Source organism: Myodes glareolus, chromosome 15 (genome assembly GCF_982192425.1).
Source record: "Myodes glareolus chromosome 15, mMyoGla1.1, whole genome shotgun sequence".
Classification (NCBI taxonomy): Eukaryota; Metazoa; Chordata; class Mammalia; order Rodentia; family Cricetidae; genus Myodes; species Myodes glareolus.
In genome coordinates, this window is record NC_142040.1 from 23712675 (window position 1) to 23724478 (window position 11804).

The following is an 11804-nucleotide window of genomic DNA, read 5'->3' on the forward strand; positions in this document are numbered from 1 at the left end:
ATTCTAACCATAATTAAAGGACATTGAGAATATAATTTGTGATCCTAGAGAAACTAAATAAGAAGGTGTGTAGGGCCCTGTCTTCCCTGTTTCTCGAGGCCAAAACACAGGATGCAAGAAATGTTTACGCTAACCAGCTTAGCTTCCCCTGCTTGATTCTGCCAGCTGGAGGGAATTAGTTCAGAGCCTTGTTTCTGTCATTGTTATGATAATTTCACCTGCTAAGGAAGGTCCTCACAGGCCTGCTAAATCTCCTCCCATCTGTGTGTCAGGGTTCCCAGCTTGATACCCCCTACATGGAAGCTCTGGCCACTGGCGCCAGGCAGCCAACACTATGATCTCACTCCCAGGTGGGAGGGGGATCTCATCCTTTTGCCCCCAAGTATATAAACCCAACATGAGCTGAATAAAGTTGACATTTACCCTTTGGGCAAATGATCCTGGTCTCTGTGTGTGTGTCTGTTTAACTCCTAGGATATTGATCCAGGCCTGCGGTTCGGTACGGGAAGCACACACTCGTATTGGAGAGTGGGGTTTCACAGATTCGGGCGGGAGAAAGGTGAACCCAAAAAAAATCATTTAGTTATCCTCCTGGATATTGGAAGTAGACAAGATTGCCAGGCAAAAGTTGGGTGCACAGGGGTGGGGGGTGGATGTAGGGAAGATGGGTGGGGAGCTGGCGAGAGAGATGGGAGAAGAGGAGGATTCAGGAGAGTTTGGGGGAATTGAATGGGTGGGATGGAGGAAGGGTAGATATGGTAGCAGGGAAGTAAATATCTTATTTAAGGGAGCCATTTTAGGGTTTTCAAGCAACTTGACTCTAGAGGGGTTCCCAGGTCCAAGGAGAGGTCCCCAGATTGTTCCTTGGGCAGCAGAAGAGAAGGTGTCTGAACTGACCTTGTCCCATAGCCACACTGATGAATATCTAGCATATCACCATCGAACCTTCATCTGGCGATGGATGGAGATAGAGACAGAAACCCACATTGGAGCACTGGACTGAGTTCCCAAAGTCCAAATGAGGAGCAGAATGAGGGAGAACTTGAGCAAGGAAGTCAGGACCATGAGAGGTGCGTCCACCCACTGAGACGGTGGGGCTAATCTAATGGGAGCTCACCAAGGCCAGCTGGACTGAGAGTGATGGAACATATAATCAAACTGGACCCTCTGAATGTGGCTGGCATTGAGGGCTGACTTAGAAGCCAAGGACAAAGGCACTAGGTTTTGATTCTCCTGCATGGACTGACTTTGTGGGAGCCCTGTTTGTTTGGATGCTCACCTTCATAGACCTTGATGGAGTGGGGAGGACCTTGACTTCCCACGGGGCAGGGAACCCTGACTCTCCTAGGAGAGGGAGAGGGGAGGAGAGAAGGGGGATGAAAATGGGAAGTGGGGAGGAAGTGGAAATTTTTCATAAATTAATAAATTTTAAAAAAATAAATATAATACAGTTAGATAGGTATTCAGCACTCTAAAGACCTATAGAATATGACATTTAAAATATTTTAAGAACTTAGACTTTTCATGACAGTGAGATATATCTGTTTCTGGTAGAATCAATTACTTTAGACAGGCTGGTGGTTATTGAAGAAACTCATCATGGAATTTGCCTTCAATGTTACGAGACAAGAAACTGCTCTTACCTGGACTGCTTAATGGTATGCTGTATGAACTGGACATGCAGGACCCACAGAAAAGTGACTGCTGAACTTGGCAAAAGATGGAATGTTCCTTAAGGGTTTCTGCTTCACAGAAGAAACTGCCAGGCATTCTGCAGGACACAGAAGGAAGCAACTGATGAACTTTGCCATTGCAAGACAGAACAGATAATCAAATTTTTGGCTTCATGGAAAAGTCTTTCAGATACTATGGGCCTGTCGGCAGAGAATGTATGCCCCAACATTGCAGAAGAACATAGGGTGACTGTCCGGGCAGTGAAATGTCTCTGTTAATGATAGAACTTTGGAAGTTGCTTGCAATGAACTTCCTGTTTACTTAGATAATGTTGTATCCTTCTGGGTTCTTTGCTGGAGTTGAAGACAGATAGTTATAGCTTTCCTTAGTTATAATAAAAGATAAATTAGATATGAAGCTTTTGACTCACAAAGAAATATTGCAACTGTAATTCTTCCTTGATACCTGTTTTGTTATATGTAATGTTAGTATGCTAAAATTAAAGCCTTCTTTTTTATTTAGACAGAAAAAGAAAAACAAGAATATGCAGTTAGTTTAGTTAATGACACAGAGAGTTAAAGTAGGAATCTGAGAGACACTGGTTGTTCCAATAAGCACACCCTGTGTTGTGGGAAAATACACCCCAGACATCGTGAACTGGAAACTGGAGCATGCAAACCCCATCCTTGGCATTCCATAGCATGTCCTGATACATGCAATACACTGGTGACAATGATGTGTCTCTACATTACTGGGTGTTGCATCATGAAACTACACTGGATTCCCAGTTATTGGGAGGAGAAGGAACCGACAGCCCAATATGCACCCATCTGAATCCATCACATTACCAATTCCACACTTACCCCAGATGTGCACAGCTATGCACATCTTATAGAATAAAAACTCCTCAGGACTCCGTTGATCATTTGCCCAATTGCACTGTCACCTGGACCCTTCCTGGCAGCCCCTCCTTCCTCTCCCAGGTTCACGTGTGTCAGGCCTGTAACACGGTCTCAGACACCCCACGCACCCACTCCCACCCTCTCCCTCTCTTCTCTAACTTTGCAGACATTTGCTCCAGTAAATCTCCAAATGTAACACAATATTGAAAACTGCTCTCAGAGAACTCGAATAGACACACGGTTTATATAAAATAGTCAATATTTGATTACAGGTTGTTTCATCACCTTCATTTCTTCCATGTGTAGTCTTCTTTGATCCATGCAATCATTTATAAGGATTTCTTATTTATTTTTCAAAAATATACATGTTTCTTTTTCCTTAGATGAACAATCAGGAATTTCAAGTAGCTGCAGCCACATGCTGTTAAATAACAATAAGACATAGGGGATGTCTAGATGGCTCAGCATGCAAGGACACTCGCTGCCAACCATGACAATGTAAGTTCAGTCGCCAAGACCCACATGGTAGAAGGAGAGAACTGATTCTCAAAAGCTAGCCCCTAACCACACACACTCTTGGCATATCCTTCCCACACACTAAGGGAATAAATCTTAAGAATTATAATAAAAAATCATCTATATTCATTTTTCAACCCTTCAACAAATACTAAGCTGCTTTTATACGTATACATCTCTGTGCTTGGCTCCCTTGAAGACACAGGAATGAAGAAGCTAGAGATAGAACCTTTACCCTGATGCAATACATGGCAGAAATAATTTTCTAAATCACAATTGTGACAAGAGAAAAGAAAAACATGTCGTTTGTCTCTCTACATTTCAGAGTGTTCCATTACTCTCTCTTCCTTATGGAACCCAGGACCCAAATTCAGGAATGGCACTGCCCACTTTTAAACTGAGTCTTCCCACAGTGATTAACAGGATGAAAATAATCCCCTCCACACACACCCACCACCAACACAATCCATATGACTCTTCACTAAGGCTCTCTTCAGGTGACATGAAACTGTGCATGTTATTAAAACTAACAGTCATAATCTTGTCAATCGTTTCAAAGTACCAACTCTTTGTTACACTCACTTTTTAAATTTTTTATTTTTGTTGTTGTTGTTTCATTTTTATTTATTTATTTTACATCATAACTACAGTTTCCTCTCCCTCCTCTTTTCCCATTCCCTTTCCCCACCTCCACTCTACATGCACCCCTCCCCTCAGTTTACTACTCCTCTCTTTCTGTTCAGAAAAGGGCAGGCCTTCCATCGATATCAAAAAAAAAATGGCATAGCAAATTGCAGTAAGACTAAGCACCTCCCCTTTTACATATGCTGAGAAAAACAACCCAGGGTCTCAAAAGTCAGGTAAAGAGCTTTAAAAAAAGCCCCTGCTCTCTCACTGAAAGGAGTCCCACAAGAAGAAGCTACACAAGGTCACATATAAATATGCACAGGAACTAAGACAGTCCCATGCAGGCTCCCTAGTAGTCATTGTCAGTTCAGACTCTGTGAGCTCCCATAAGTCAAGGTTAATTGAGTCTGTGGGATTTCTTGTGAAGTCTTTGATCCCTATGATCCTACAACCATAACCCTAAGCCTGACACTGACGAAAACACTGACCCTGATCCTGACCCTGACCCTGACCCTAACTGACTTCAGGAATACCGTGGATTGTGAGCACAGTGCCAGTGCACAGTTTGGGTTTCTTGCCCTCAAGAAGTCATGTCACTATTTAGACATTATTTGGTTTCCTAGGTGGGTACAGTGAAAAGCACAACACTCCTCTTACATCTCTGTCTAAAATTCCAGAAGACTAAGAAGGAGCTGACTTCAAGGGAATTAGTACAGTCCCATGAGTGTATCACACAGGATGCTGTGGCTCCATTGTAAATTAGAGAGTATGGGTTTCATGAAGCCTGTCTCAAAGAAAACCCTCAGCAAAAGACAGGGTGAGCAATGAGGCCACGGAGGTAGGGTGTATTTCCATTTTATTTGTTGAGACAGACTCGCTTCCCAAGCTGTGCACACACTGGCTTTGTAAGTTCACCTTGAACTTAGATCAACGTCATTCCATTGCACAAGAACTAAGACTTCAAGTAGGGTCCACAAGGACAATGAGGACAGCACTAGTCATTGACCCTAGGACTTGCTACAGGCTAAACACTCAGTCTGCCAAAGGAAGTATGTTTATAGCTGTTGTCTTTCTTTTCCCACTATGCATTTTCTTTCTCCAACAGGAAGAATCTCACTGTAATTCAGAGAGGCCCATAATTAAGCCTGCACTGTGTCTTTGGTGCAGAGTCAAGAGGCTGGGGGCTTTTTCTCTGGGTGGACTTACTATTTCAGCTTTCTCTGCCTAAGAGTCATCATACATTTGTCAGCCCCGGGATGGGTGCATTCTCTATGTGCTCAGAAATCCTGGACAATATACTAAAGTTAAGCACATAGCTTCCATGTCTGTACCCTTCACACAAATTCTACACTGTAACCAAGCCTGCAGATGTTAACGTGGTTTCTCAGTAATATTAATTTGTTCATATTGATGAATAGAGTGATTTTGAGGAAGGAATGAGACATGCCTGTACAATCTTTGAAAAATAGATCAGTCCTCAACACGGGAAGTACTACGGGCCTTCCAGTGATGCTAACGGAACTCTGGTTTTGGTAGGAGGAGGCTTTGAAAGGCTTCCTCTGTGTTCCCAGGGAGACTCCTAGAAAGGAAAGCTGGGCTTCCAGTCAGTTCAGGAAAGCTAATTAGTAGGGTGGAAATGCAGTCAGCCATGACACCAGCAGTCCCTCCTCTGAACATTCTACTGTATCCTGGAGACCTCTTGGAATTCCAAGTGATGTCACCAGTGTTGTAGCAACACCAACTGCCCTTAGGGCATTCCTTCAGTGCCTATCAGGGCCACCATTAGCCATGTTGTCAAGATTGAGGAGTCTGTTTGGGAGAGAGAGTGGAAGACATCCAGAAACCAGAGAGAGGCAGAAGGAAGCTGCCATTCAGGGTCAGAGAAAAACACGAACAAAGAAATGGCTCTGGCGAAGGCAGAGTGAGTCCTGGCCAGGGGATATGGAGCTTGTGGTGGAGGTGGGCTTGACCTGGGCCTTTCTTTCAGTGATGGGGCATCGGGGCTGGTGCCTCTGAGAAACAAATGGACTTCCCGGCTGATTGTAATTCATGAAAGCCAAGGATTTCCAGAACATTAGTTAGTTCATCTCCTAAGGCATCAGCTGAGCAGGCCAAGGCTGTTGTACTGGGGGCACCAGTTTGCTTTGCCATTTACTGTGGACTGAAGCTGTAAGGTGATGGCAGAAGGAGACCATCGGGACGAAGGGGGGATTAATGTGTCCCATTTCAGGGCACACATCACTGCTCCTCATCCTCAGAAGCTTCCTTTAGGTACAGTCGCTGTCTGAAACAAGTCAACAGAGAGAAAAGTGCTTCTGGCCAAGACCTTGTGTCCACAGACTGTACAGCAGAACTCCCCTGACCACCTCTTCCAACCGCGGCCACCTTAGGGTTCTGAATCAGCAGTTGATGGTGGAAGGCTGTTCTCTAATGTAGCCAAACAACCATCAGAGGCATAGGATCAGGGCAGAGATTGACTGCTTCCTGTCAGCTTCAGTTTCTGGGCTGTCAGTGGGGTGACTTGGTGAGTCTGCTGGCCATGTTGTGCCCTGCGTGACTCTTCAATCCATAGCCATGGGCCTGGAGCAGCCAGGCAGGACATCTGGGCTCCTCACAACAGGCAGGCATCAGGGCTCTGGACCATGATGTGAATAAGCCTGAAGAGGTGATTGGTGTCTCCTCCTGAAGCCTGTGCAGGGAGACAAAGGAAACTCCAGGCTGCTTATGTAGTCTAGAGTGATGGGCGAACTGAGATCCAGAGAGGGGGAATCTCTCAACCAGGCCCAAAACCTTATTGCTGTCAATGGCTTCCAGACATCATCTTTCTGTTTGGGCCTCAGGGTGGTCTGTCCATCCTCTATGCCTTGTTGCTATGCAGTTTCACTTGTGTTCCATTGTCCCACAGATACTGCTGCAGAGCCATCATCCCACCCAACGCTCCCCACAAAGACACCAGTGGAGGAAAAAAGAGAGAGGCTGACCACGGAGCTGCAGCTGATGACCAGACAAAGAAATGAGCTGCGAGAACGCCTCACCTTCATCACAGAAGGCACCGTGGACAAGAGGTATCCATAGGTTCAGACTTCATGGGAGTGCGGCAGTATCACCCTTTCCTGCTTTATTTTAGAGTCGGGGGTTCCACAGTAAAATCTGACCTGAGCTCAAGGATGTTCATGGGCTCTGAACCAACAGTTAGGGAGCCTCCAAGGGACTGTCCTAGGCCCTCTGCTTGTATTTGACAGTTGTGTACCTTGGTCACTTTGTAAAGCTCCTAACAGTGAGATCAGGACCCGTCCCTGGAGTATGGCTGACATTTGTGAAGCTGTTTCCATGCTGGATGACCTTGCCTAGCCTTGAAGTAAGGAAAGGAGCTCTGTCCTGCCTCAACATGCTGTGCTCAGACCCATGGGAGGTCTCCCCTTCTGAGAGGAGACAGGAGGAGTAAAGGAAGGATAGGGGTGAGATGGGAAAGGTGGCAATGAGAAGGGAAAACTGCAGTTGTTATGTAAAATAGATGAAATATGCTATTAAATTAAAGTAAAATTATTAAATTCTGGAAAAGAAAAAGTCTTGAGTTTTCAGAGCTTGCAAATCCAGAGGGACTCTGTGCTGAAGCCCCATCTAAAATTCTTCTCAGAGGAGAGGCAGCCGTGAAATTTTAGAGGGAGTGTGGCGGGAACTCCAACTTTCTCCCTTCTCTAAATGAAAACCAGAGTGTGTGGTCTTAGTCATACATCCCAGGGACTGAGGCAGTAATGTGTAGGAGCCAGTGTGCATTCAGAAAGGACTTGACAGGTGGTGGACTGTGGCAGATACTAGCTGCTGGTAGGTTATGGTGAGACTTTGAACTTGACTGGCAGCAGATTTCATTCTGAAAGCCCCTGGTAGCAGCTGGAGGAGCCTTGGTCCATCTAAGCTGTAACTGGAAATCCTAGGGCTCATCGCATTTTCTCTCTAATTTTATACATTTTGCTCTTAGACAATTCTGCTCTATGCATTGGATTACCGTCCACGTTAGGGCACTCTCCCGTTCTATGTGTCTCAGCTCTCTTTCTCTCTCTCTTTCTTTCTCTCTCTCTCTCTATCTATCTATCTCAATCAGTATTTCTGTCTCTCTCGTGTGTGTGCATATGTGAGCATACTACCATACTACACACAGTTGAACAAGTCTGTTCCTACAGATAATGGGAGAGAGGGATCTGTGGTAAGGACATTCCAGGTGATGCCACGTTAGGCAACACAGCTCTTGTCCTATATTTTCACCTTGATGACACCTAGGAATCCCTTGAGAGAGATTTATAACTGTCCTGCTCTTTGGACTAAAACCCGGAATTATGTGCTCTATCTAAGTGTTCAGGAGTTTTCACCCAGGATCTAGAAGCGATATTGTAAAATGGGAGAAAGGTCACTACACTATGTGGTGTGTCAAGACCTGTGACATAGACTCCTGGTAATATAGAGAACAACACTGATCTTCTAGACCCACTGAATGAGCATATGCAGCCAAGGAACCCTCCATCTGAACCAGAGTCTCAACTGTCCTGGGGCCAGGATATCAATTGAAAACCAACGGGTGGAACCAGGTCACAGGAGGCTAAATGTGGCATCCACAGGGCTATGGAGAGCCAGGGAACAACTAGAGTTCCCGTTATACTTGAGGACTGTGTTCATGGGGGTCTTTTCTCCTGTTTTTAGGCCCTACCAGAAGCCAAATGCATTCTATGAGAAACTGAAGTCGGAACATGATGAGGTCATGTGGAAACTGAAGAGATTGGAGGAGGAGAACACCATGGCCTCACAGAAGTGCAGTGAGCTGACCGAGGAGATGGTCTTCTATTGGTAAGTGCCCGTGTTGTCATGGACACAAAAATTGTGTAATGGATATCTCTGCCTTTCTTTTTCTCTGCATGGAGAGTCCCCAACTGTGGTTCCAGCCTTTCTGCTTCCTAGTCAGCAGCTCTTAGACTTGTGTCTCTTAGACTCAGTTTTTCTAAGTGTGAATGAGACAGTTACGCCTGCCACAATGTCCTAGAGCCTCATGAGGCTCTATGTAGAAAAGTGATTTGCAGTGTGAGGGGAACGTCAGAGAGCCTTGGGCAACTGGAGCTCAGGACCAGGCTTTACAGATATGGTGGCTGTGGAACTTGTAGATAGAACATACTCACCTGGGGTCGCCTGTCTTCCTTCGGAGGGGATGTGCCCACCACTTGCTGATGTTTCCCATTTACCACGGCCAGTGAAGGACAGCTGCTGATCTCCTCTTCTTATTGAATGGACATGGATCCGTTCTACTGTTGTGGCTTTCCATACTAGCTTGATATTTTCCGGTATTAATTGTTCTCTCATTTTGGCTTCTTAGTTCAGCTGTCATGGCTGTATCAGATTTCAGGCTAAGTCTTCTAGAAAGCATAAGGCTTTTTGGGGTGCTTGTTCCTGGAGTCAGGGGTGGCAGGAGGAGGCTGGCAGGGCCTGAGTATGCAGAGTGTTTCTCCAGTGGTCTGCAGAGCCGGCTCCTCATGGAAAAGACTCGACTGGAGAAGAAGGTGGATATGCTGAGGCAGGAGAAAAAGAAGCTGTTGGAGGATTGGGACCTGCTGAAGCCCCACTTGGAGGACTGGAAAGTGATCTGTAAGGACAAAGAAGAAGGCACCAGTGACCTCATATCCCAGCAACAACAGGTAGGGGCAGGCAAGGCAGTCAGGCTGCGGGCTACCGCCATTTGCCCATTGACTGCCTCTCTGCCCATCCCCCCATGAGTGCTTTTTACCCATCACCTGGTTCTTCCATGCTCCCATTGAGCCACCAAACTCAAAATCTCTGGGTGTTTATTTCAGTGTCCGTGTACAAGTATTCCTGTTTTTCTGATCAGGCTCTAGCATGTATAATGGTTTCTTACTTTCCCAGATGTGTTTGTTTTCCTGACTGGCTGACCAGCAAGCTATTTGGATCCTTTATATGCACTTAGATTTGTATGACAGTCTGTAGTCCTCCACTAAGAACACAATCTGTTAATAAACAGGTTCTCAAGAGACTGGAGGAAAGACTTCAGGTCCTACTGAAACAGAAGGAGGTGTTCACCCCCGAAAAGGTCGTGGCAGAAAAGCTGCAGCATCATTTTGAGGACTCCCAGATGAGGTAGGAGAACAGAGTGGGAGGAGGAGGGAGAGCCAAGTGGGCCCCCTTTCCTTGAAGCGCTGTCATTTGTGGGCCCCTGCTCACCTCAGTGTCTCCCAGCAAGAAACAAGGAACAAAGACCTCAGAGAATTATGCTGGTACCATCAACAAGATCTTTCTAGTAAATAATGCATTTGACATGCAGTGAGTCAGTAGAATTGAGTCTTCCTTCCTCCTTTAGAACTCTGAAGCTTTGTTCCCAGCAGGCTTTCGTAAAATTCACAGAGAGCTTCCTGATTCAGCTTCCCGAGATAGAGGATTCTCGGGCACACATCTCAGGAAACGCTCCTCTAGCGCGACCGGCTCCATTGTACATGTTGTTCATGTTCAAGGTGCCTCCTGGGCATGAGGACTGAGCTAGGCTCATGACTTTGTTCAGGTGCATAGGCTGCAAATCTCTTCTATGTTTATCTATAAAATGATGGGATCAGTTCATAACTCATCATGCATACCATGTATATTGCTCATATGGTGTTGACTATGCTATTAATATGTTGTAGATATGTATAACTATATATAAGAGAAGACCCTAATCTTTCTAGTAGAATGGACAACATACAGTGTTTATTATAAATTATGACTTGTGTTGAGGAGTAAGAAAAGTTCTAGTCCCAGCTACGATGTGAAACTAATTACTTGCAGCCAGCAACACTGACATTAGTCAAAAGATGAATGTTGACTGTCACGCACAGCTGAGGTGGGTGGATGGAGCTCCTTGACATCCAACATACAAGCTCCCCACATGGACTGTGTCTTAACTGCTTTCCTCTCACAGGTCCAAAAGTCTTCAAACTGATCTGGAACCGGCCCCAGCCCAGGATGAGAGTCACCTGCAGAAGGAGCTGCTAGAGCAAGAGCCACCCGATGAGCCCCATCGCCAGCAACTAGAGCATTCTGGGGATGCATGTTCTTCATCAAGTTTGGTTTCCCGTTTGGAATAGGCCATGATTTTGACTAGCCAGTGGCCCAGCATGGCTACTTCTGGGTCTTGATTACCTTTCATTCTTGATTACACTCCCTAAAAGAACTGAAGAGGCCAAAGGAAGCCACATAGACCTTGTACTCATGACATTCTTCACATCAGGATCAATGTCTCCAGACAAAAAGACACCTCTTGCAGTTATGAACTCACCAGTGAGGGAAACACCAACTGACCTCCAGGTGACCATACCCAACGAGATCCATGTGTCTGTGGACTCAGTTCTTATGAAGAAAAGAAAGCATAAAAATAGGTTAAGTAGCAGAAAATCTTAGAGAAAAAAATTCTCAAAATTCTACATTTATGATCAAATGTCCTCAGCCTTGGAGAGAACATGACATGTAATGTCCCTAAGAAGAATGGCTATAGGTATCTTGAAAATGCTGTTCCCATGGGTGATTGCCTTGCTACCATGTCCAAGGCAGGCCACAGCCTATAGTACGTCTGTGCTACTCATTCTGCCGTGATGAATGCTAGTTAGCTTAAACATAATTTGCTTTTGTTTCATGATTTTGGTTTTGATAGTTTTTGTTTTAGCTTTGTTATTTGGATGTTATTTGTTTTTGTTAATGATTTTTGTAGTTTGTTAAGGCTATTCAGTGTTTATGTTGACAGCCCTGTTAAAGTGCCCCATGCAAAAAAAAAATGTATTTCTTTGTAAATAAAAAAAAAGACATTTTCCAACTCTTCACACTTAAGCCCAACTTCTTTATTCACCGGTACTGTCATACTTCTATTACCCCAGAAATCACAGACACAGATGGATCTCTGCTAGTTCCAGGCAGCATGGGCTACACAGTGAGTTCCCAGCCAGCCAGGGCGACACAGCGGATTGGCATGTTGTAGATGGGTAGCAAGGCTTGCTTCATGTATACACATTTCATGAAGAAATCCGTATCCCATACTGTATCTATGCTGTCATGTATTTAACT

General features: G+C 45.1%; 1 protein-coding gene across 1 annotated transcript; it reads left to right on the forward strand.

Annotated features, from left to right (window-relative positions):
- Nucleotides 1-5460: 5460 nt before the first annotated feature.
- On the forward strand, nt 5461-11537 carry LOC125414064 (disks large homolog 5-like). The gene is made up of 6 exons (XM_087896801.1): nt 5461-5640; nt 6625-6784; nt 8415-8558; nt 9214-9397; nt 9739-9854; nt 10669-11537. Exons 1-6 carry the CDS (start codon nt 5508-5510, stop codon nt 10832-10834), a joined length of 903 nt encoding a protein of 300 aa, XP_087752927.1. The 5' UTR covers nt 5461-5507; the 3' UTR covers nt 10835-11537.
- Nucleotides 11538-11804: the final 267 nt, after the last annotated feature.